The following is a 26,772-nucleotide window of genomic DNA, read 5'->3' as shown; positions in this document are numbered from 1 at the left end:
AGCCCCTAGACCTGCCGCCCCAGGGAAGCCTGCAGCAGCTCCAGGAGAGCCTGGTATTCGTCCTCCCTGAGGGGCAGCTCTGGGGCTGCCTGATGGCCCACCTCACAGAGTCTGAGAGGGCCAACAGCTTGGGCCATGTTGAGAAACTCCAGGCTGGACAGCAGCTCGCCCAGCATGTTGTGAGCCTTTGCCTGGGGCCTGGGCTGAGAGCTCGGCTGACTGGCTGCCAGCTCGGCTGCCCCGTGAAGACCTGGGCTGGGGCGGGTGACGCGTTCGCCTGCAGCGTGGGTGCTCAGCACCACATCAGGCTCCGTGAACAGATGGGCCACCGGGGCTGGGGGGCCCACGAAGTGTGGGATTGTCTGGAGACAATACCCCTGGCAGCTGCAGGGGCTTGATCTGCCGCCCCATGGTGGCCTTAGCAGCCCGAGAGCCTGGTATTAGTCCTCACTGAGGGAAGGCCCTGGGCTTCCTTTGGGCCTGCCTCACAGCCCTCCAGATCTCCAAGGGCTTGGGCCATGTCAAGAATCTGGCTCTTCGGGTGACCACAGGGTTGCACCAAGGGGCAATGCCCCATCCTGCCCAGAAGCTGCACAGTTCCAGGACTGGTTCAGGAAAAGTCTAGAGGGCAATGTGGAGATCCCTGTTTGTGTGTGCATCTTTTTGTGTGTGCTTGTGTGTGTTTGTGTGTGCGAGAGATAAAGAGAGACAGAGTCAGAGGGAGCCTGAGAGAGGTGTTTGTGAGAGACAGAGTACAGCGAAAGAGAGAGAGAGAGAAGAAAGTGAAGACACACAAAACCCAAACAAAGATAACCAAGATGGAGCTAGAATAAGTAATAAAGACCATCCCAACAAAGGAAACCCCACCTTCACTGCTGAATTTTCCCAGACATTTAAATAACTAATTCCAAATCTCCTCAATCTATTCAAAATAATTTAAAAGAAGGAAGTCTCCCAAGCTCCTTCCTTGAAATCTGCACATCTATTTAATACCAAATGCAGTCTGCATCTATTTAATACCAACTCCTGGAAAAGATTAAACAGAGAAAGAGAACTATAGACCAATATCCCTGAAAACACAAGCCCAAAAATCCTAAACAAAATATTAACCAATAGAAGGGTTGGTGCAGTGGCGCAGTAGGTTAATCCTGCACCTGCAGTGCCAGCATCCCATATGGGCCCCAGTTCTAATCCTGGCTGCTCCTCTTCCATTCTAGATACCTACTGTGGCTAAGGAAAGCCATAGAAGATGGCCTAGTGCTTGGGCCTGTGCACCCACATGGGAGACTGGGAAGAAGCACCTGGCTTGGATGCTGGCTTCAGATCAACACAGCTCTGGCTGTTGCAGGCCATTTGGGGAGTGAACCAATGGAAGGAAGACCTTTCTTTCTGTCTCACCCTCTCACTGTTTGTAACTCTACCTCTCAAATAAATAAATAAAAACTTATAAAAAGATTTAGAGCTGTTGAATTTTTAAAAAATATATTAACCAATCAAATCTAAAAACACAACAGAAAAATCATTTACCCTGACCAAGTGGGATTTATCCCCAGATACAGACATGGTTCAACATTCACAACTCAATGTGATACATCACATTAAAAGATAGAAGCACAAAAACCATATGACTATCTCAATAGATGCAGAGAAAACATTTGAATAATTCAACACTCATGATGAAAATTTTAAGCAAATTGTAAATAGAAGGAACATTTCTCAACACAACCAAGGCTATTTATCACCATCCCATGGCCAGTGTCCTATTGAATCGGGGAAAGTTAGAAGCATTCCCATTGAAATCTGGAACCAGACAAGGATGTCAATTCTCACCATTGCTATTTAATATAGTTGTAGAAGTTTTAGCCACAGCCATTAGGCAAGAAAATAATGAAAGGAATACAAATCAGAAAGGAGGAAAGTAAAATTATCCCTACTTGAAGATGGGATGATCCAATAAATATATAGAAGATCCAAAAGACTCTACTAAGAGACTATTGGAACTTATAAGAGAGTTTGGAAAAGTAGCAGGATATAAAATAACACACAACAATCAAAGACAATACCATAACTGAGAAGAACTTCTAAGATGAATCTCATTCACAATAGCAACAAAAATTTAAGTTATCTTGAAATAAATTTATTCAAGGGTGTCAAAGATCTCTATGATGAAAACTGCACATTAAATAAAGAACTAGAAGAAGAAACAAAAAATGGAAAAATCTTCCATGTTCATGGACTGGAAGAATCAAAATGTCCATACTACTGAAAGAAAATTAGACTTTCAGTGTGATGCCAATCAAAATACCATGCACGTTCATTTAAGATATAGAAAAATGATGCTGAAATTCATATAGAAACGTAGGAGACTCTGAATAGCTAAAGAAATATACAACAACAACAACAACAACAAGCTGGAGCATCACAATACCAGATTTCAAGTAATACTGCAGGGCTGCTATGATCAAAACAGCCTGATACTGGTACCAAAACAGTGGAACATAATATAAATGTGAGAAATCAGCCCACACATCTTATTTTTAACAAAGATGCTAAAAACAATCCATGAAACAAGGACTGTCTCTTCAACAAATGGTGTTGATTTCCACATGCAGAAGTACTACCCAAGACCTACAACTTATGTCTTTCACTAAAATCCACTCAAAATGGATAAAGACTGAAATCTATGACCTGACACCATCAAAATATTAGATAAGATTGGGGAAATTCTACAAGACATCAGCACATTGGCCAGCACTGTGGCTCACTTGGCTAATCCTCCATGTGCAGCACTGGCATACCAGGTTCTAGTCCCAGTTGGGGCACTGGGTACTAGTCCCAGTTGCTCCTCTTCCAGTCCAGCTCTCTGCTGTGACCCAGGAAGGAAGTGGAGGATGGCCCAAGTGCTTGGGTCCCTGCACCCGCATGGGAGACCAGGAGGAAGCAGTTGGCTCCTGGCTTTGGACTGGTACAGCACCAGTCATAGCAGCCTTTAGGGGAGTGAACCAACAGAAGAAAGACCTTTATCTCTCTATAACTCTCTCTCTGTCTCTCTCTCACTGTGTAATTCTACCTGTCCAAAAAAAACCCTAGATATCAGCACATATAAAGAGTTTTGGAGAAGACTCCAGAGGCACAGGCAATCAAAGCAAAAAAACTGACAAATGACATTAAATCAAATTGAGAAGCTTCTGTACTGCAAAAGCAACAATCAGCAAAGTGAGGAGGAAACTGCCTGAATTGGAGAAATTATTTGCAACTATATCTTTGATAAAGAATCAATAACCAGGATATATAAAGAGATAAAAAACTCAACAACAAAACAAACAATCCAGTTAAAAAATAGGCAAAGGACTTAAACAGATATTTTTCAAAAGAGGAAATCCAAGCAGCCAACAGACACATGAAAAAATACTCTGGGTCACTAGCTGTCAGAAAAATGCAAATCAAAATACAATCAGGTTTCACCTCACCCTGGCTTAGAATGGCTTTCATACAGAAATCAACAAATAAATGCTGGAGAGGATGTGGAGGAAAAGGTACTCTAATACACTGTTGATGGGAATGTAAACTGGTAAAGTCACTATGGAAGACAGTATGGAGATGCCTCTGAAATCTGAATGTAGACTTACCAAAAGACCCAGCCATTCCACTCCTGAGAATATACCAAATGGAATGTAAGCAGCATATGAAATTCCTATCAGTACCTCTATGATTATCTTTGCTCAATTCACAAGAGCAAAGACATTGTATCAACCCAAATGCCCAAAAACTGAAGCCTGGATAAAAAAAAATTACATCCTCCCAACAAGAAAAAGCTCAGAACCAAATGGCTTCACTGCTGAATTCTAACAAACATTTAAAAAGCTAACTCCAATTCTTCCCAAGCTATTTAAAACAATTGAAAGGGGTAGAATCCTCCCAAATTGCTCCTATGAAGCCAGCATCACCTTAATTCTTAAATCTGGAAAAGATGCGACAAAGAAAACTGCAGACCAAATTCCTGGTGTAAAAAGAAGCAAAAATTCTCAACAAAATCCTGGCCAATTGAATTCAATAATGCATCAGGAAGATAATTCACTCAGACCATGTGGGATTTATCCCTGGTATGCAAAGAGGGTTCAACATTCACAAATGAATCAATGTGATACATCAGATTAACAAATCAAAAAACAAAAACTGTATGATTATCTCAAGAGTAGCATAAAAAGCATTTGATAAAATACAATAGCATTTCATGATGAAAACTCTGAGCAAATTTGGTCGAGAAGGAACATTCTTCAACATAATTAAGGCAAGTTATGGCAAACCCATGGCCACCATTCTATAGAATGGGGAAAAATTGGAAGCACTCCCACTGAGATCTGAAACCAGATGAGGATGCTTACTCCCTGCAATACTATTCAATATAGTTCTGGAAGTTTTAACCAGAGCCATCAGGCAAGAAAAATAAATCAAAGGTATTTAGGTCAGTAAGGATGAAGTCAAACTATCTCTATTTGCAGAGGATATGATTTTATATATATAGGGGAAGCAAAAGAATCTACTAGGAGACTATGAGAACTCAAAAAGAGTTTGGTAAAATAGCAGAATATAAAATCAACACATAAAAAACAATAGCCTTTGTATATAGACAATGCCATGGCTGAGAAACAACTTTTTTTTCACTTTTATTTAATAAATATAAATTTCCAAAGTACAGCTTTTGGATTACAATGGCTCCCCCCCATAACTTCCTTCCCACCTGAAACCCTCCCATCTCCTGCTCCGTCTCCCATTCCATTCAAATCAAGATTCATTTTCAATTATCTTTATATACAGGAGATCAATTTAGTATATATTAAATAAAGATTTCAACAGTTTGAACCAAACAGAAACACAAGGTGTAAAAATACTGTTTCAGTACTATAACAGTTATAGCATTACTTCACATTGGACAACACATTAAGGACAGAGATCCTACATGAGGAGTGAGTGCACAGTGACTCCTGTTGTTGACTTAACAAATTGACACTCTTGTTTATGGCATCAGTAATCTCCCTAGGCTCTTGTCATGAGTTGCCAAGGCTATGGAAGCCTTTTGAGTTCGCCGACTCCGATCTTATTTAGACAGGGTCATAGTCAAAATGGAAGTTCTCTCCTCCTTTCAGAGAAAGGTACCTCCTTCTTTGATGGCCAATTCTTTCCACTGAAATCTCACTTGCAGAGATCTTTCATTTAGGTCCTTTTTTTGACAGAATGTCTTGGCTTTCCATGCCTACAATACTCTCATGGGCTCTTCAGCCAGATCTGAATGCCTTAAGGGCTGATTCTGAGGCCAGAGTGCTATTTAGGACATCTGTCCTTCTATGAGTCTGCTGTGTCTCCCACTTCCCATGCTGGATCGTTCTCTCCCTTTTTGATTCTATCAGTTAGTATTTGCAGACACTAGTCTTGTTTATGTGATCCCTTTGACACTTAATCCTATCATTATGATCAACTGTGAACAGAAATTGATCACTTGGACTAGTGAGATGGCATTGGTACATGCCACCTCCATGGGATTGAATTGGAATCCCCAGGCACAGTTTTAATTTTACCATTTGGGGCAAGTCAGCTTGTCCCAAATTGTACATCTCCTCCCTCTCTTATTCCCACTCATATTTAACAGAGGTCACTTTTCAGTTAAATTTAAGCACCTGAGAATAATTTTGTGTTAATTACAGAGTTCAACCAATAATATTAAGTAGAACAAAAAATACTAAAAGGGATAAAGTAGTATGTTGTACATCAACAGTCAGGAAAAGGGTTGCAAAAGTCATTGTTTCTCACAGTGTCCATTACACTTCAAGAGGTTTCCCTTTTGGTACTCGGATAGTTGTCACTGATCAGGGAAAACATATGATATTTGTCCCTTTGGGACTGCCTTAATTCACTCAGCATGATGTTTTCCAGATTCCTCCACTTTGTTGCAAATGACTGCATTTCATTTTTTTGCCTGCTGTATAATATTCTATAGAGTACATGTCCCATAATTTCTTTATCCAGTCTATTGTTGATGGGCATTTGGGTTGGTTCCAGGTCTTAACTATTGTAAATTGAGCTGCAATAAACATTAAGGTGCAGACAGCTTTTTGTTTGGCAAATTAATTTCCTTTGGGTAAATTCCAAGGAGTGGGATGGCTGGGTTGTATGGTAGGGTTACATTCAGGTTTCTGAGGAATCCCCAAACTGACTTCCATGGTTGCTTAACCAGTTTGCATTCCCACCAACAGTGGGTTAGTGCCCCTTTTTCCCCACATCCTCTCCAGCATCTGTTGTTGGTAGATTTCTGAATGTGAGCCATTCTAACAGGGGTGAGGTGAAACTTAATTGTAGTTTTGATTTGCATGTCCCTGATTGCTAGTGATCTTGAACATTTTTTCATGTATCTGTTGGCCATTTGGATTTCCTCTTTTGAAAAATGTCTATTGAGGTCCTTTGCCCATTTCTTAAGTGGGGTGTGTGTTTTGATGTTGTGGAGTTTCTTGATCTTTTTGTAGATTCTGGTTATTAAGCCTTTATCCAATGCATACTTTGCGAATATTTTTAACCATTCTGTTGGTTGTGTCTTCACTTTCCGAAGTTTCTTTTGCCATGCAGATACTTCTCAGTTTGATGCAATCCCAATTGTTAATTGTGGCTTTGACCGCCTGTGTTTCTAGAATCTTTTCCAAGAGGTCCTTGTCTGTGCTTATATCTTCCAGGGTTTCTCCAATGTTTTCTAATAATTTGGTGCTGTTGGGTCATAAATTTAGGTGTTTAATCCATGTTGAGTGAATGTTTGTGTAAGGTGAAAGGTAGGGGTCTTGCTTTATGCTTCTGCACGTGGAAATCCAATTTTCCCCACACCATTTATTGAATAGACTGTGCTTACTCCAGGAATTGGTTTTAGATGCCTGATCAAAAATAAGTTGCCTGTTGATGCTTGGATTGATTTCAGGTATTTCTATTCTGTTCCAGTGGTCTATCCATCTGTTTCTGTACCAGTAGCATGCTGTTTTGATTATAACTGCCCTGTAGTATGTCCTGAAATATGGTATTGTGATGCCTCTGGCTTTGTTTTTGTGGACAAGATTGCTTTAGCTATTCGAGGTCTCCTGTGCCTCCATAATAATTTCAGCTTCATTTTTTCCTGATCTGAGAAGAATGCCTTTGGTATTTTGATTGGTATTTCAATTGAATCTGTAAATTGCTTTTGGGAGAATGGAGATTTTGATGATGTTGATTCTTCCTCTCCATGAGCATGGAAGATTTTTCCATTTTTTGGTATCCTCTTCTACTTTTTTCTTTAAGATTTTGTAATTCTCATCGTAGAGATTTTAATGTCCTTGGTTAAGTTTATTCCAAGGTATTTGATTGTTTTTGTGGCTATTGTGAATGGGACTGATCTTAGGAGTTCTTTCTCAGCCATGGCATTGCCTGTGTATACAAAGGCTGTTGATTTTTGTGCATTGATTTTATATCCTGCTACTTTGCCAAACTCCTCTATGAGTTCCAATAGTCTCTTAGTAGAGTTTTTGTGATTCCCTAAATAAATAATCATATCGTCAGCAAAGAGGAATAGTTTGACTTCTTCCTTACCAATTTGTATCCTTTTAATTTCTTTTACTGGCCTAATGGCTCTGGCTAAGACTTCCAGAACTATATTGAATAGCAGCAGTGAGAGTGGGCATCCCTGTCTGGTGCCAGATCTCACTGGAAATGCTTCCAACTTTTCCCCATTCAATAGAATGCTGGCCATGGGTTTTTCATAAATTGCTTTGATTGTACTGAGGAATTTTCCTTCTATACCCAATTTGCTTTGAGTTTTCATCATGAAAGGGTGTGTATTTTATCAAATGCTTTCTCTGCATATATTGAGATAATCATATGGTTTTTCTTCTGCAGTATGTTAATGTAGTGTATCACATTGATTGATTTGCAAACATTGAACCATCCCTACATACCATGGATAAATCGCACGTGGTCTGGGTGGATGATCTTTCTAATGTGTATGTGGTCAATCCTAGAGAAGGTTCTATGCACTGCTGAGAAGCATGTACATTCTTTAGATCTAGGATTGAGAGTCTGTAGATATCTATTAGATCCATTTGGGCTATAGTGTCATTTAAATCTACTGTTTCCTTGTTGATCTTCTGTCTGGTTGATCTATTTCTGAGCATGGAGTATTGAAGTCCACCAATACTATTGTATTGGAGTCTATGTCTCCCTTTTATGTCCCTTATCATATCTTTTAAATAAACCAGTGCCCTGTAATTAGGTGCATATACATTGATAATAGTTACATCTTCATGTTGAATTGATCCCTTAATCGTTACATAGTGCCCCTCTTTGTCTCTCTTAACAGTTTTTGTGTTGAAGTTTATTTTGTCTGATATTAAGATGGCTACACCTGCTCTTTTTTCATTTCTGTTGGCATGGAATATCTTTTTCTAACCTTTCACTTTCAGTATTCATGCATCATTATTGGAAAGATGTTTTTCTTGTAAGCAGCAAATAGATGGGTTTTGTCCCTTACCCCATTCAGCCTATCTGTGTCTTTAACTGGAGAGTTGAGGCCATTGACGTTCAATGTGACTATTGATAAGCAGTAACTTTGCCCTGCCATTTTCCCAATGATATTTTCTAATCTATGCATTTAACTTCCTGTGATCTTTTACTGTGAGGTTTTTTTCTTTTACCATCTTTCATATTGATGGCCATGTTTCTGTGTGTAACACATCTTTGAGCATCTTTTGCAGGGCCGGATGAGTGGTGCCAAATTCTTTCAATTTCTGTTTGCTATGAAAGATCTTTATTTCACCTTCATTCATAAATGAGAGCTTAGCAGGACATACTATTATCGGCTGGCTGTTTTTTCTCTCTTAGTACCTGGGCTATGTCTTGCCATTCCTTTCTAGCTTGTAGGGTTTCTGATGAGAAGTCTGCTGTGAGTACCTGGGCTATACCTCACCATTCCCTCCTAGCCTGTAGGGTATCTAATGAGAAGTCTGCTATGAGTCTAATTGGAGATCCTCTGAGAGTAATCTGATGTTTCTCTCTTTCACATTTTAGAATCTCTTCTTTGTGTTTCACTCTTTTGAGTTTGATTACAACGTGTCGTGGTGAAGATTTCTTTTGGTCATGATTACTAGGGGTTCTATGAGCTTCCTGTACTAGGATGTTTCTGTCCTTCTCCAAACCCGGGAAGTTCTCTGCAAGTATCTCACTAAAAAGGCCTTCTAATTCTTTCTTTCTCTCCATGACTTCAGGAACTCCTAGAACCCGAATGTTGGGTATTTTAATAGTATCCTGTAGATTCCCAATAATATTTTTTAGATTTCTAATTTCCTCTTCTTTTCTTTGGTTTGACTGTATACTTTCCTGTTCTCTGTCTTCTAAGTCCAATATTCTCTCTTCTATTTTACTGACTCTGTTTTTAAGGCTCTCTAATGTGTTTGTCATTTGATCTATTGAATTCTTCAATTCAGTTTGATTTCTCTTCACTATCACAATTTCATGTTCTACTAGTTTCTTCATTTCATTTTGATTCCTCCTTATGATTTCATCTTCATGAGAGAGATTTTATATCCTGTCCAGTAAGGATTCCTGTAGTTCAAGAATTTGTTTTTGATTACTTCTTAATGTTCTTATAAATTTTTGAGAGCCATTTATTGCATTTCTTCTATTTCAGCATCTTCATAATCTTGAATTTTGGTATCTTGTTCATTTGGGAGCATCATAATGTCTTCTTTGTTCTTGTTTCTTCAGTTTCTGCATTTGTTTCTTGGCATTGTGGAGATATTCTTTTGGTTTTTCTCATTATACTATGACTCTAGATTAAGTGGACTGTCTGATTTTTATGGATCCTTAGAGACTTTGATGGGTGTGGCCAGAGAGCTCTGTTTGGTTCTTCAGGGTTAAGGGTGTGCCAATGGTGACACATCCAGGTTAGCTGTGGTAAATCTTTACTCTCTCTCTCTCTCTCTCTCTCTCTCTCTTGCTCTCTTTTTTCAATTCAGAAGGGAAGTAAGTTCACACAGCTGAGCAGAATTGAAGATAGTCAATGTCTGAAACTGGCCCCTTTGGGTATCTCTGCAGTCTACCACCAGGTTGCCAACATTACTGAGTTTGTGTACTCTCTGGAGAGTATTCACATCTCTGTGAGTTCTCTCCTGCACCTTCAGTTTTTCATAGTCTCAGTTCGTTAGCTGCACACATTCACTAGGTCCTTACCTCCTGTTATTTCTCCCCACCAGAGTCAGGTTTTTCTGCTTCGCTGATGGCAGGTGCCACTTTTATGTATATCCAAAATGGCACCTGCTCTTTATCTTACTCACCTTTGTAAGGTGAGTGTAGAGGGAGACTCATGTCTGTGCCGGTCCCTTTTATTTATTTATTTATTTATTTATTTATTTCCTCTAGTTAGCCTGGCGATCTTTCCCCAGTGGGGCTTCAAGCCTCATTCCCTCTAGGCTCTTCCTGCCATTTCTCTGCCAATGTCTCGGACTACTGAGGTTTTGCCTCACCTCCCTGAGAAATAACTTGTAAGATCAATTCCATTCACAATAGTAACAAAAATTAAATACCTTGGAATAGATCTAACCAAGGAGGCCAAAGATCTCTATGATGAGAATTACAAAACTCTAAAGAAAGTAATAGAAGACATAAAAAATAGAAAAGAAACTTCCATGTTCATGGATTGAAAGAATCAATATCATCAACATGTTCATTCTTCTGAAAATAATTTACAGATTCAATGCAATAGCGATCAAAGGACAAAAAATATTTTTCTCAGATCTAGAAAAAATTATGCTGAAATGCATTTGGAAACACAGGAGAACTCAGCTAAAACAATGATAGAAAAGTAAAGCCGAGGTATAACAATATCAGATTTCAAGAATTATTACAAGGCAGTTATAATCAAAACAGCTTGGTACTGGTACAAAAACAGATGGATATACCAATGGAACAGAATAGAAATGCCAGAAATCAATCCAACCATCTACAGCCAACTTATATTTGACCAAGAAACGAAAACCATTTGCTGGAACAAGGACAGTCTCTTCAACAAATGGTGCTGGGAAACTGGATTTCCACATATAGAAAAATGAAGCAAGATCCCTATCCTATGCCTTCAATAAAAATCCATTCAAAATGGATTAAAGACCTAAATCTATGACTTAATTCCATCAAATTACTAGAGAGCATTGGGGAAACCCTGCAAGACATTGGCCTATGCTGCCATTGATTTCTCAACAATGTTGCAGTGGATTCATTTCTGAGAGGAGCAGCATGGTGGGGCAAGAGGCGTGGAGTCAACACACAGACTCCGGGAGTCAGGTGAAAGCAAGCTTGAGGCGAGCAGCCTGCAGACTCATTTATTACAGTTGGTACAACAGCTTATATAGCCAAGACCAGCCAATCTGGTCAAGGGGTGGTCTATGCCCCAACCAATCACAGCCTGTTGCCAGGCAGTTTCAAATCCATCCAATCACAGCCTGTCGCCAGGTAGTTTCCAAAGCCATCCAATCACAACCTGTTGCCAGGCAGTTTCAAATCTATCCAATCACAGCCTGTCGCCAGGCAGTTTCCAAAGCCATCCAATCACAGCCTGTTGCCAGGCAGGCTCCGTTGCCAGGTGGGTTTCAAAGCCATTCCTGAGTAACTGATGCTCACTTGCCAGTGGCCACCTTGGCATGGCCTTCTCATTCCACTACATTTCCCCCTTTTCATTTATTTTTGAGCAATGGGAGGCATGATTCTTGGCCATACCATTGTTGACCCCATTTCCATGTGGTCTCCGTATGCAGATGTGCCTGTCTTAGGTTGACCCCCAGGGGATCTTACCCCTCATTGACTAACCAGTGCTCAAATTGAGAGACTACAGGATTGTTTTCTCAGATAGGGGTAGGAATGAGGAATAATGGTTATCAGGAATGGCATGACCGCACACAGGCTGTGGGCCATTTGAGTGGCTGACCAGAGCTAGTGGGATACAAGACAGTAACAGATGTGGATATGGGCAGTTTCTCAGGGTAGGGTGATAGGACAGGTGCGTCTGCTAACAAGGCAGAGTCTCGGTCTTGTTCTGCTGGTTCTGGTTGGCTGTCAGCTGCAGGCTTGATGTTTCTGGCTGGTACCCAAATGGGTTGTTCCGCATTCTCTGGAAAGACACAAGCATATCCTCGACCTTTGGTTAACAGAAGCCTTTTTTCAGGTGTTGGAATCCAGGGCCTGAATTTTGCGTACACTTTGTCATTAACAGCAAACATGCTGATGGCATGGGATCTAGCGGCTGCCCTGAGAGATTGGGGTGCCCGAAGACTGCCACAAATGTGGGGATCCTCACTGGGTATGGATGGGATGACCTTGAATGAGTTATTTCTAGAGGTCCTCTTAGTTCATCCCACATGTATGTGTGGGGTGGCTGACTAGGTGTTGCTACATTGTTTGCTACCTTGTATGCTACATTGTTTTTTTTTCACTGTTGGAGTTCTCTCTCCCTAAGTCATCAACCATTGTCTGTGAGACAGGGACCTGGAGTGACAGGCTCTTATCACTCATAGATTCACCATGTTTGATATTCTGCACAGGATTCTGAGAGGGGGGTATCTTTCCTATGTCTGAGCACTTAAGAGCAGCACGGCATGCCAACTCTAGCCAAAGGAAAGGCACGTACAGCACTGCTGCCATAACAAAACAAATTCCTAGCACCTCAGCTGTTGATGGCATTTTGCAGGAGATTTCCCTATGTTAGACAAACAGATAGTGGTGTATCAGATTGTAAGTATGTCCTGTGCTTAGTGGGAGACTTCCTTGATTCGTTAGGTCAAGGCCGTATGCCCACACGGTGTCTCTGGAGTGTCACCTCTCTCGAGTGAGGGAAGATGACTTGGTTCTGAATTCTGGGATGATCAGTTCCTTATGTGAATACAATGGGTGAACCGAAAGTAAAAGGAGGAGCCGAGAAGTGACGTACGCTTCTGGGCGGTGTGTGCCTAACATGCAGTCACTTAGACCGAGAACAAGGTCAAGGAAAGGGGCGTAGGACGGGGTTCTGTGCTCACCCTTACAGAACTGAACAGCACACAAAACACTGAGGGGCCTTCTTGCCGAAATCCAGGGGGGACCTCGCTGAGTCCGACACGCTGTCTTTCTCTCAGTCACGTTGGCGTGCCAGATGTTGCCATTGATTTCTCAACAATGTTGCAGTGGATTCCTTTCTGAGAGGAGCAGCATGGTGGGGCAAGAGGCGCGGAGTCAACACACAGACTCCGGGAGTCAGGTGAAAGCAGGCTTGAGGCGAGCAGCCTGCAGACTCATTTATTACAGTTGGTACAACAGCTTATATAGCCAAGACCAGCCAATCTGGTCAAGGGGTGGTCTATACCCCAACCAATCACAGCCTGTTGCCAGGCAGTTTCAAATCCATCCAATCACAGCCTGTCGCCAGGCAGTTTCCAAAACCATCCAATCACAGCCTGTTGCCAGGCAGGCTCTGTTGCCAGATGGGTTTCAAAGCCATTCCTGAGTAACTGATGCTCACTTGCCAGTGAGCAAGGCCTTCTCATTCCACTACAGGCCTAGGCACAGATTTGCTGGAAAAGACCCCAGAGGAACAGGCAATTAAAACCAAGATTAACAAATGGGATTACATCAAATTGAGAAACTTCTGTACAACAAAAGACACAGGAAAGTAAATAGGTAACCAACAGAATGGGAGAAATTCTTTGCAAACCAAGCAACTGATAAAGGATTAATAATCAGAATATATAAAGCAATCAAAACACTTAATAGAAAAACAAACAACCCAGTTAAGAGATGGGCCAAGGACTTAAGCAGATATTTTTCAAAAGAGGAAATGCACTTGGTCTGCAGACAAATGAAAAAATGCTCAGGATCACTATCCATCAGGGAGTTGCAAATCAAAACCACAATGAGGTTTCACCTCACGTCAATTAGAATGGCTTTCATACAAAGCCATTTCATTTGTTTCAACAAACACCAAATGCTGATGAGAATGTGGAGGAAATGGTACCCTAATTCACTGTTGATGAGAATGTAAACTAGTAAAGCTACTATGGAAGACAGTTTGGAGATACCTCAGAAATCTGAATCCAGTCCTCCCATAAAATCCAGCCATCCATGCCTTAGCATTTATCCAAAAGAATTGAAATCAGTAAATAAAATATCCATCTCCCCTCTCCATCTTTATTGCGGCTCAATTCACAATAGCTAAGACATGGTATCAACCTAAATGCCCAAAAATGGAATGGAATATGTACTCTATGGTATCTTACACAGCATTTTTTTTAATAGATAAGTTTTATTCTAGGTTTACATTTTGAGTGTTAATATCTCTCCTGGTTGTAATTTCTTCTTCTGCTTTTTTTTAAACTTTTATTTAATGAATATAAATTTCCAAAGTATAGCTTATGGGTTACAATGGCTTCCCCCCTCCCATAACTTCCCTCCCGCCCGCAACCCTCCCCTTTCAAGCTCCCTTTCCCCTTCCATTCATGTAAAGATTCATTTTCAATTCTCTTTATATACAGAAGATCAGTTTAGTATATATTAGGTAAAGATTTCAACATTTTGCCCATATAGCAACATAAAGTGAAAAAACTACCATTGGATTACTAATTATAGCATTAAATAGCAATGTACAGCACATTAAAGACAGAGATCCTACATAATTTTTTTTTCAAATTAATTAATTTTCTATGCCCTTTCCTTTTTAACACCAGGTTGTTTTTTTTTTCATTTCCAATTCTCTTTATATACAGAAGATCAATTCAGTATATAATTAGTAAAGACAGTTTGGCTGATTTTTTTGTAATTTTTTTTGGATTCAATCCTGTTGATTTATTCTTTGATTTTAATTATTTCCCTTCTTCTACTGGGTTTGGGTTTGGTTTGCTGCAGATTTTCTAGATCCTTGAGATGACTTGAAAGCTCATCTATTTGGTGCCTCTCCAATTTCTTGATGTAGGCACCTATTGATATAAACTTTCCTCTTAACACTGCTTTTGTTGTATCCCAGAGGTTTTGGTATGCTGTGCTGTTCTCCTCATTTACTTCCAGAAAATTTTTGATTTCTCTTTTAATTTCTTCTATGACCCATTGTTCATTCAGGAGCATGTTGTTCAATCTCCATGTGTTTGCACGTGCTCTGGGGATTCCCGAGTTGCTAATTTCCAATTTCATTCCTTTGTGGTCTGAGAAGTTGCATGGTATGATTCTAATTCTCTTGAATTTGCTGAGACTTGCTTTATGGCCTAGTATGTGGTCAATCCTAGAGAAGGTTCCATGTACTGCTGAGAAGAATGTAAAGTCCTTAGATGTAGGATGAAATGTTCTGTAGATATCTGTTAGATCCATTTGGGCTATAGTGTCATTTAAATCTGCTGTCTCCTTGTTGATCTTCTGTCCTGTTGATCTGTCTATCTCTGAGAGTGGAGTGTTGAAGTCCCCCAATACTATTGTATTGGGGTCTAAGTCTCCCTTTAAGTCCCTTAACAAGTCTTTTAAATAAGCTGGTGCCCTGTAATTAGATGCATATACATTGATAATCGTTATATCTTTCTGTTGAATGGATCCCTTAATCATTAAATAGTGCCCCTCTTTGTCTCTCCTGACAGTTTTTGTGGTAAAGTTTATGTTGTCTGATATTAAGATGGCTACACCTGCTCTTTTTTCATTTCTGTTGGCATGGTATATCTTTTTCCAGCCTTTCACTTTCAGTCTGTATGGATCATTATTGGAAAGATGTTTTTCTTGTAAGCAGCAAAAAGATGGGTTTTGTTCCTTTACCCAGTCAGCCAACCGGTGTCTTTTAACTGGACAGTTCAAGCCATTAACATTCAATGTGACTATTGAGAAGGAGTAACTTTGCCCTGTCATTTGCCAAAGATATTTTCTAATATCTGGTTTGAGATTCCTGTGATCTTTTGCTGTGGGGTTTCCTTCCTTTACCTTCTTTCATATTGGTTACCGTGTTTCTGTGTTTCTGTATGTAATACATCTTTAAGCATCTTTTGCAGGGCTGGACAAGTGGCGACAAATTCTTTCAATGTCTGTTTGCTGTGAAAGGTCTTTCTTTCACCTTCATTCACAAATGAGAGCTTTGCAGGATATAGTATTCTGGGCTGGCAGTTTTTCTCTCTTAGTACCTGGGCTATATCTCGCCATTCCCTCCTGGCTTGTAGGGTTTCTGATGAGAAGTCAGCTGTAAGTCTAATTGGAGATCCTCTGAGAGTAATCTGGCATTTCTCTCTTGCACATTTTAGGATCTTTTCTTTGTGTTTCACTGTGGTGAGTTTGATTACAACATGTCGTGGTGAGGATCTCTTTTGATCATGTTTATTAGGGTTTCTGTGAGCTTCCTGTACTAGGATGTCTCTGTCCTTCTCCAAACCTGGGAAAGTTTCTGCTAGGATCTCACTAAAAAGGCCTTCTAATCCTTTCTCCCTTTCCATGCCTTCAGGAACTCCTAGAACCCGAATGTTGGGTTTTTTAATAGTATCCTGTAGATTCCTGACAGTATTTTTTTAGATTTCTGATTTCTTCTTCTTTTCTTTGATTTGACTGTTTCCTTTCCTCTTCTCTGTCTTCTAATTCCGATATTCTCTCTTCTGCTTCACCCATTCTGTTTTTAAGGCTCTCTAATGTGTTTGCCATTTGATCTATTGAGTTCTTCATTTCATTGTGGTTTTTTGTCACTATCACAGTTTCATGTTCTACTAGTTGTTTCATTTCATTTTGATTCCTCCTTAATATTTCATTTTCACAAGAGAGATTTTCTATCTTGTCCATTAAGGATTTCTGTAGTTCAAGAATTTGTTTTTGAGAACTTCTTAATGTTCTTATCAATTTTTTGAGATCTGCTTCTTGCATTCCCTCTATCTCTTCATCTTCATAATCTTGCATTGGGGTGTCTTGTTCATTTGGGGGCGTCATAGTGTATTCCTTGCTCTTGTTACCTCGGCTTCTATGTTTGTTGTTTGGCATGTTGGAGATAATTTATGGTGTGTTTTTTTTTTTTTTGCTGTGGTGTTTTTTTTTTGTTTTCTCGTTATACTATGCCTCTAAGTGAGCTGTCTGCTTTGTTGGAGCCTTAGGGGCTGTGATGGGTGTGGCCAGAGAGCTATGCTTCAGGTAAACTCTTCAGGTTTAAGGCTGTGTAAAGAGCGTCCCAGATTGTTCACTCTCTTGCTCCTTGCTGGCTAGCTTTCTCTTTTTTTTTTTTTGACTCAGTTGGGAGTGGAGTTGAGGGTAGTTGAAATCTGGCCTCTGTGAGTATTTGTTTGATCTACCCCTGGGACCACACACAGAGTTTATGCAGCCCTCAATGTGTTCTCCAGTTTCGCTAAAGTTACTGAGTTTGGCTGCGCTTTACATATGTAAAATCGCGGTGCTCTTTGTTTTGCTTGGTGAGTGAAGGGAGAGGCCTCTGTCCTCCCCCCACCCCAGTTTTTCGGGTTTCTGAGGCCTTTGTCTTACCCTCCTCGGTTCCCGCGCTGGCGAGAATCTGTGGCTCTGGCTCCTCTCCCGCCGCTCGGCTCATCTTGGTTGGTTTTCCATAGCGGTGGGCTCCCTGTAAGTCCTCTGTGTCCCATCCACAAGATCCGGAAGCGTTTCCTCTGCAGTTTTTTTCTTGAGTCTTTTCCTGAGGCTACAGTAATTCCACTTTTATGAAACTTTATTCTCCCAAACTAAAGGTGCACGTCCTCACTATCTGCCATCTTGGCTCTGCCCCCTGCAGTTTTTTTCTTGAGTCTTTTCCTAAGGCTACAGTAATTCCACTTTTATGAAACTTTATTTTCGCAGACTAATGGCGCACGTCCTCACTATCCGCCATCTTGGCTCCGCCCCTATATCCATAGTTCTAAGGGACAAGAACTCCATCTCCTGGCCCAAAAGGCTGAAGACTCTATTACAACTGAGGCCCAGGTCTCCAAACAATTAGATGGAGTTTACCAAGGCTGGCCCCAATGCCTAAGTGTCCTGGTCATCTCATATTCGAGGCCCAGAAGCTGACCCTTTATCAACTCATCTAAACCTGCTCTTCTCATGGGTTTCAAGACCTCAGCTACTGGGCTTTTCAATCTGTATCACCATCTCAGATCCAAGTTCTTCACTCTACCCTTCTCCAGCCCACTGTTACCTTTCATCACTGCTCTTCTCTCAACACATTTACTCTCCTCCCCACCACTGTCTCTGATCCCCTAGGACACATTCCTTTTCTGATTTCCTTAATTTTGCCCTAACTACATTTCACCACCTCACAGACACTCCTATTCCCAAAGCCCCAGATTGGGTCATTGATGGTAGTGCTTCTAAAACTCCCCCTTTTCCTGCTGGATATGCAATAATTGAGGGGCATTGTGATGATACTTCCTCTTCTTCCTTGCATAGGGTCATAGAGGCTGGGCCCCTATCTCAAGGTACTACCTCTGAGCAGGCTGAATTATTAGCCTTGATTCAAGCCTTCATCTTAGCCAAAGGAAAGACAGTCAATATATACGCAAATTCCTCATATGCCTATAATATCATCCATTCCAATGTCCAGATATGTCAAGAAAGGGGCTTTCTGACAGTGTGAGGGGCCCTTATAATAATGGCAAGCTGATGAAAGCTCTTTTTCTTGCTGCCCAGCTGCCAACAAAAGCTGCTATTATTCACTGCAAAGACACCAGAAAAGTAAACAATACCTATTTGAAGCCAATAACCAGGCTAATCTGACAGCTAAGCAGTGACTCATGGGGAGATGATCCCATATTTTCTCTAGTATATTCAAACTTAGAAATATCTTAGTTTTAACAATAAGGGGCATCTAGAAGGGACTCATGATGGTTTCTAGATAAAAACTAATACTCCTTTCTGCTCTCCAAGTTACTTTTCTAAAAAATACTTCATTCTCTGTATCATCTGCCAAACTGCTAACCCCAACTCTAATATCAAGCCATTCCCATTCCCCACTCACCAGGCCCATGGATCACGCCAAGGGGAGGACTGGCAGATTGACTTCTCACCCATATGCACCAGTTAGGTGAACATGTTACCTTCTGGTGAGAGTGGATACCTTCTCAGGGTGGGTGGAAGCTTTCCCCACTACTATCAAAAGAGCTTCCACCATTTCCACTATATTATTAAATGATATTATTCCAAGACTTGGATTACATGCTTCCATTCAGTCAGACAATGAACCAGAGTTTACCTCTCAAATTAGTCAAACAGTATCTTCATATTTCATGGCATTTTCACATTCTCTATCATCTCCATTCTTTGGAAAAAGTAGAATGGATGAATGGAATTTTAAAATAGGCTCTAACTAAATCCTCTGCCTAGGTCCACTTAGACTGGGTAAAACTCCTTCCTTTAGCTCTGTTAAGAATTAGAGCTCTTCCCTAGAAGCCCTTAATGCTTAGCCTGCTTGAAATTCTCTATGCGAATCTTCTTCATTCATCTAACATCCCTCCCCTACAAAACTCTGAAGCTGAAAGACCAGTTCCAGGAATTCATTTCCACCTACTACTCCCTACCCCTCCCCCATCCCTAGCCCTCCAAATATATAAAAAGTCTGCCCCTAGGGTCAGGACCTTCTGCCATGTGTTCCATCCTGTGCATGACAGCAGTTGAACACCCACTCCTGTGAATTTATTTTCTCTGAATAAATTCAGTTTGGCTGTAAATTTGTACACTGCCTTCTCTCTATTATATGCCTTTTTCCTAACAGAATCATTATATAAATCTATCATAGTTGATTCAGCCAATCTTATATTAATGAACATTTGGTTTCCTTCTCAAATGTGGTATGTTTTCTTTGATCTTTTCTTTCTCTGTTCTGACTCTTTATTACTTAGTGATCATTGCATATTTTCTATAAGTTGTCTTTTATATAAGATTTTAGCTTTAAGTAACTCTTGTAGTCCCAGTTTTTCAAGATTGTTTTTTCTTCCTATATTAATCAATATTGCTATTGACCAGGATCATTCTCTTCCTTCTTTTCCTCTCTTTCGATGAATTTGGTATAATATTCTTGTACTACCAGCTGCTATCAACAATCAGTTCTACCTTCTTCTCCCCATCTTCTCTTGTGTCTTTAATACTTATATTTGCATTGTAGAGCAAATAACAATTAGATGTATGCTGTCACTCTTATTTTCTCTCTTTCAATCTTATTGATATAGTTAATTATGCTTAATGAGCATATTAATCACAAATCCTTAAATCCTTATTTTAAGTCTGCAATCATTTGTAAGTTTTCTGAAGTAAGTTGTTAGACATGAGATCTTGCATGTCACTAGTAGTAAGACAATTGACCTTGATACTTGGAGATCAATTTAACAGAAAACTTTTGGATCACATTTTTTTAAGCATTTCAATTATGTTCTGCGCTGGCATAAAATATTGTTTTCTCCTAATATGTTGTTAATTAAGTGGATATCCAAATAACCTATTTCACTTTCTTTTAATTTACTAGTCTTACTAGGATATATCTCAGTGTAGGTGAAGGATCAGCATATTTTTTTCTAAAAATTTGTAGTTTAATCAATATTGTATTTTTGTAGGCAGCACAGTCCATGTTGCAAGTCTTCATTTCAATCACTACTGTATGAAAACAACTAAATGTATTTGCACAGAGGTGTCTATCATCCAATAAATCTTTATGCACAAAAAATAAATAAATTTTGAGTAATTTGATATGAACTATTGATACTATGCTGGAAAGATTTATTTTTCTTTTTGCACACAGGCTGCTATCTGAGGCATTAGTTCAACAAGTTCACGCTCTCATTCTACTGCTTATGACAATTAGCACCTTTCAAGTCTATTTTTTGAAGATGTTGACCGTATCATTGCTAAGGACAATGCATGGTAGATTTTTTACATCATGGGAAAATTGTTGAGTTATAAGTTGTGGATAAATTTAAATTTGGTAGGTAGTGTTGACAGAGTATACGAATTAACTATCTGATCTCTGGTGCATGTGTGCTTGCTTGTTCTTGTGAATAACTTAATAAGAGGTGCTATGAGATTTCTTGTAAGTTAATTTTCTGTCTTTTACACTGATTTTTGAGGGTAATTGTAATTATCCACTTTTCAGTCACTTTGCCTATATCTATTCATTGTTCCATTTTTTCTCCCATGAAATTATTCACTTTTCACAGTAATAACGTTAGCTTTTTGACAACAACTGCCTGTCTTTGTAAGTCCTTATATTTTTCTTTGAAATTATAACTAGTATATGTGCCCATTTGTAATATCTTAGTCTGAACCAATCCTAGCACTCTTAACCTGTGATCAGCTTGTTTAACATTTTTATTGTGAAATCCTCAACTCTCAAAATTCTGTAGGTCTCATGGAAACTCATGTACACAGTTTCTGAAGGACATGTTAGTCACTGTAACTATTCACCCTTTCTAGATAACAAATCATTTACTTTTTTGGATTTTTATGGAACTAAATTGAAGTTTAATTTTTAATATTTTCCTAGTATAATCTAGTTATGAGAATTTGTCCTCTCATATAATATAGAACAAGGCATGATATCTTGTATTTATGTTTCTGGGATTTTTATTCATATTTCCAATGTATATGTAATTGTAATGAATTAATTATCAGAAATTCTCTAAGTCTACCCCTCACATCATTATTACACATTTCTTGTCACTGTAATCACAAAATTTTCATTTCATAACATCTAAATCTCTTTATTGCCTTTGAATTTATTGCTATAACCTGTGTATATTACTAACATCTAAGTAAGTCAATGGAGTTAATATGATCTGGGGCAATCTTGGTTTTCATTTTCATTATGGGACCATCAACTTGCTCAAATTTAAGTAAGTTCTGGGAAATTTCATGTATACAATTTTTCAGAGTGTTGGCCACTGTATTTACTCTCCCTGTCCAAGCATCATTTTTGTCTTTTCTGCAATTTGGCCATTGATGTGTGAAATCTTCCATCATTTCCCTTTCTTGTAATATATTGTAAAATTAGAGTGATCTCTTCATGACTTAAGACACTCCATTTTAAAAATAACTTTACAGGGCTGGTGCTGTGACATAGTGGGTAAAGCCATTGTCTGCAGTGCTGGAATCCCATATGGGTACCAGTTAAAGTCCCAGCTGCTGCACTTCTGATCCAGCTCTATGCTATGGCCTAGGAGGGCAGTAGAGGATGGCCCAAGTCTGTAGGTCCCTACACCCAAGTGAGAGACCTGGAGGAAACTCCTGGCTACTGGCTTCAAATCAGCACAACTCTGGCCATTGTGGTCAATTAGGGACTGAACCAGAGGATGGAAGACCTTTCTCTCTCTCTGTCTCTCCTTCTCTCTCTGTGTAACTCTGACTTTCAAATAAAATAAATAAATCTTTAAAAAAAACTTTAAATGTGGTTGTAATGAACTTTTTTTCTACTAAATTTTCTTATATATGCTAGTTACATTGTTGTTATCACGAGTATTAGTTACCTCATTTTAATTACAGCATTAAATAACATATTTTATATCATGAGTATCCTTTTTCATCTTGTGCTTGAAGTTAATGATGTATGTGTGATTAATAGCCTAGTTTAAGTCAATCCTTGTACTGTCACATTCTTGCTTGATGTTCTTCATTATGCTCTACTCAGATCACTCAAAATTCCTTAAGTTGTGCTGGTGACATTAATGTGTACACTCTCTGAGCTGCATAGAATTTAGTCTTTCACACTTTTAAAGTCACACATTTTTAAACTTTTTTTTTTTATTTTTATAACTCCAAAGTTATAATTCACTGGTATTTTCTAAAGTGTGTATCTAGATACACTTTCTCAAAATCTTTGTAGTAGGTTGAATGAAGTTTTTTTTTTAGGATTTACTTATTTATTTAAAAGGAGAGCTACAGAGAGCCAGAGGCAAAGAGAGAGAGACAGAAAGGTCTTCCATTCATTGGCTCACTTCTCAAACGGCCACAATGGCTGGAGCTGAGCTGATCCAAAGCCAAGAGCCAATAGCTTCTTCCAGGACTCTGATGTGGGTGCAGGGGCCCAAGGACTTGGAACATCTTCTATTGGTTTCCCATGCCATAGCAGAGAGCTGGATCAGAAGTGGAGCATCTGGGAAATGAAATGGCACCCATATGGGATGCTGGCACTGTAGGTGGTAGCTTTACCCCCTCCACCACAGTGCCAGCCCTGGAATGAGTTTTACATTCATGAATTTTTAGATTTCACTTTATGCTATTTTAATTAAGTATTTTTCACCAAATTTTCTTATATTTGCATTCTATATAATTTATTAACTGTAAATTAACATTTGATTTTAGAAGTATTCTGAAGTGTACTTTTAGATACTTGAATCATTCCTTGAAGATTATTTTTTAAAGTGATTTCATCTACAATATTGTGAATCCCATATATAATGGAATATTTTCCTCCAAATTTCCACATCTGCATGTCGGTCTCAATCACATAAAATATTTTTATCATGAGCATCTTTTTGATTTTTAGGTTTTGAAAGATATTTTGCCCATATGAACAATACTATGTGAATGTTATTTTTATTCAATACTTGAAGAATGTTTTTCAGTGTAATGTAATTTGTATGTGTTCCAAACAGATATCTGCTGTTAATGTTCTATTTGATCTGCAAAAAGTGCACATTTTTCTTCTCCAGGGATTTTCAGATTTTAACTTTATTTCTGGGCTTATACAGCTTAATTGTGATTTAATTGTGATCTGTCTTAGCATGGTGCTTTTTTTCCCATTCTATGATTGGAATGAAATGACATCTTTGGTTATGTGGATTCATATTTTATATCAAATAGAAAAATTTGACCATGATTTTCCCCAAACATCTACCAGACCATTTTAGAGTCTCTCTCTCTAAGACAGTGTGTGTGTATATATATATATATATATATATATATATATATATATATATATAAATATATATAATTGTGCTGGGGGCCAGGGTCGTGGCTCATTTGGTTAATCCTCCACCTGTGGCACCAGCATCCCATATGGGTGCTGGGTTCTAGTCCTGGTTGCTCCTCTTCCAGTCCAGCTCTCTGCTGTGGCTTGGGAGGGCAGTGGAGGATGGCCCAAGTGCTTGGGCCCCTGCACCCTCATGGGAAGCCAGGAGGAGGCACCTGACTCCTGGCTTTGGATTGGTGCAGTATCAGCCATAGCAGCCATTTGGGAGGTGAACCAACAGAAAGAACACCTTTCTATATGTCTCTATCTCTCACTGTCTAACTCTGTCTGTCAAATAAAAATAAATTGTGCTGATTTTCTGTCCAGACTTTTCAGTCTTCTCCTCAGATTTCTTTTTGATGCTTTACACTGTCATATTTTCACATACACTTTTTCTTCTTAAATGCCTCTTTTACACAACTTTAAAAAATTACACACTTCAGACTTCATCATTGTAAAATGTTAATGTCCCTGAAAAAAATAGAATACTTTCAATGTCCATATCTCAATATCCAGCAACCCTGAAAGACAATAAACCATAGGTTAGGAAACACTGGTTAAAACAAAGTAAGATGCATTTGTGGGTATTCTTTTTGAACTATAGTCTTTCTACTTCTTAGTTGTTGAACTCTTTGGTTAGTGGAGCACTAAACCTTTGGCTATAATGTAAGTTTAAAAGATTATATAAAAATAACATTTAAAAAATAATAACTTTTAAATAATCTACTATACAAAAATGTTAATGTTTCACATTCAGTGATGTTACTTAATAAAAACAGCTATAGACTTATAGATTTATGACAATGGACAAATGTAATACTTAAAGCCCTGCATAAGTTGGTTAACATCCAACTATCCAGTGTCATTGCCATCCACTTCTTTTGCAGATACTTTCCTCCATATGCTCATCATCTCTGAAGGCTTATATGTTTTTTTCAGCCTGGTCTATGAACTTTACTCTTGTTAAAATATGATCTATTACTCTTGTAAAACTCTTGATCAGAGTAATTACAGTAGTGCTGAAGATCAGCATAATTAACTTCATGTAATCCTCATTTTAAAATTTATTGTGAGTTTTGTGTGGGTTAATACTTGCTTTGAGGGAAGGTGGGATCCATTTTCACTTAATGGGAAATATGGGAATGGAAATAATCTGGGGAGTTTTGAATTTTATTGGAAAGTATTTGAAGGACAGGACTCACCAGCCTTGTAAGTCTTAAGAGAAAAAAGTCATTCCAGAATACTATACCCTGCAAAGCTCTCAGTTATGAATGAAAGTGAAATAAAGACCTTACATAACACAGAGAATTTGAAAGAATTATTCACCACTCATCCAGCCTTACAGAAGATGATTAAGGATGTGCTACACCCAGAAACACAGAAAGATTGTCATCATTGTGAAAGAATGTGAAGGCACAAAATCTCCCAGTAAAAGTACAAAGAACAATCAAAGCAAACAATAGGAGTTTTTATGGGAAAATGGCAGGGCCAAATTGTTGCTTATCAATAGTAACTTTGAATGTGAATGTCTGAAACTTTCCAATTAAATGATGCATACTGGATAAATGTGTTAAATGCAAGTCCCGTATGTTTACTGCCTGCAAGTAACACACCTTAACAACAAGGATACACACAGATTGAAAATGAAAGAATTGAAAAAGATACCCATGCTAATGGAAAGCAAAAAGTACCAGGTGTAGCTTTCCTACTGTCAGACAAAATAGACTTTAACACAAAAACTGTTAAAAGAAATAAAGAAAGGAACTAAACAGTAATTAAGGGATCAATTCAACAGGAATATGTGACTATAGCAAAGGTATATGAACCCATTGCTAGGGCACATGACTATTTAAAACAAATGTTGGGGCTGTTGCTTTCATGCAGTGGGTCAAAGCCCTGGCCTGAGGCGCCAGTATCCCATATAGGTGCCAGTTATAGTCCTGGCTGCTCCTCTTCCAATCCAGCTCTCTTCTATGGCTTGGGATAGCAGTAGAAGATGGCTCAAGTCCTTGGGTCCCTGCACCCAGAAAAAGCACTTGGCTCCTGGCTTCATATGGGTGTGGCTCCAGCTATTGGGGCCATCTGAGGAGTGAACAAGCATATGGAAGACCTCTCTCTCTCTCTGTGTCTACCTCTCTCCGTAATTCTGTCCTTCAAATAAATAAAATAAATCTTTAAAAAACAAATTTAATGGATCCATATGGAGACATAGATACTAATACAATAATAATAGCTTTACATGCCTCATCACAGAACTGTCTCACAAATGCTACTTTTTAAAAGATTGATTTATTTACTTGAAAATCAGAGTTACACAGAGAGAGAAGGAGAGGCAGAGAAAGAGAAAGGTCTTCCATCTGCTGGTTCATTCCCCAATGGCTGGAGCTACACTGACCTGAAGCCAGGAGCCAGGAGCCTATTCCAATCTCCCATGTGGGTGCAGGGGCCCAAGGACTTGGGCCATCTTATACTGCTTTCCCAGGGCATAGCAGAGTGCTGGATTGGATGCAGAGCAGCTGGTATGTGAATTGGTGCCCATATGGGATGGTGGCACTGTAGTAGGTGGCTTTATCTGTTATACCACAACACCAGCCCTACTTTACTAAAGACAGGCCCCAGAAAATTCAACCACAGAAAAAGAGCCCAAGCCCTGAAATAAAGCCACATTTGGTTGAGACAAAGCCTGCAGTGGCAGCATCTCATGTGGGTACCAGTTTGAGTCCGAACTACCCCACTTCTGATCCAGCCCCCATCTAATGTACCTGGGAAGGCAGTGGAGGTTGGTCTCCTGCCATCTATATTGGAGACCT

The 26,772-nt window shown here is 39.2% G+C and overlaps 1 protein-coding gene across 1 annotated transcript in view; it reads left to right on the top strand.

The window, feature by feature from the left end:
• Positions 1-409: 409 nt before the first annotated feature.
• The window catches only part of LOC133764011 (zinc finger protein 260-like), a 92,577-nt gene continuing 66,214 nt past the window's right edge, over positions 410-26,772 (top strand). The window contains exon 1 of the mRNA XM_062197667.1: positions 410-437. Coding sequence (XP_062053651.1) covers positions 410-437 — 28 coding nt within the window. The remainder of the gene's footprint in view (positions 438-26,772) is intronic.

The sequence above is a fragment of the Lepus europaeus genome, chromosome 7, assembly GCF_033115175.1.
Source record: "Lepus europaeus isolate LE1 chromosome 7, mLepTim1.pri, whole genome shotgun sequence".
Taxonomy (NCBI): domain Eukaryota; kingdom Metazoa; phylum Chordata; class Mammalia; order Lagomorpha; family Leporidae; genus Lepus; species Lepus europaeus.
This window is presented reverse-complemented; position numbering and strand designations above follow the sequence as displayed.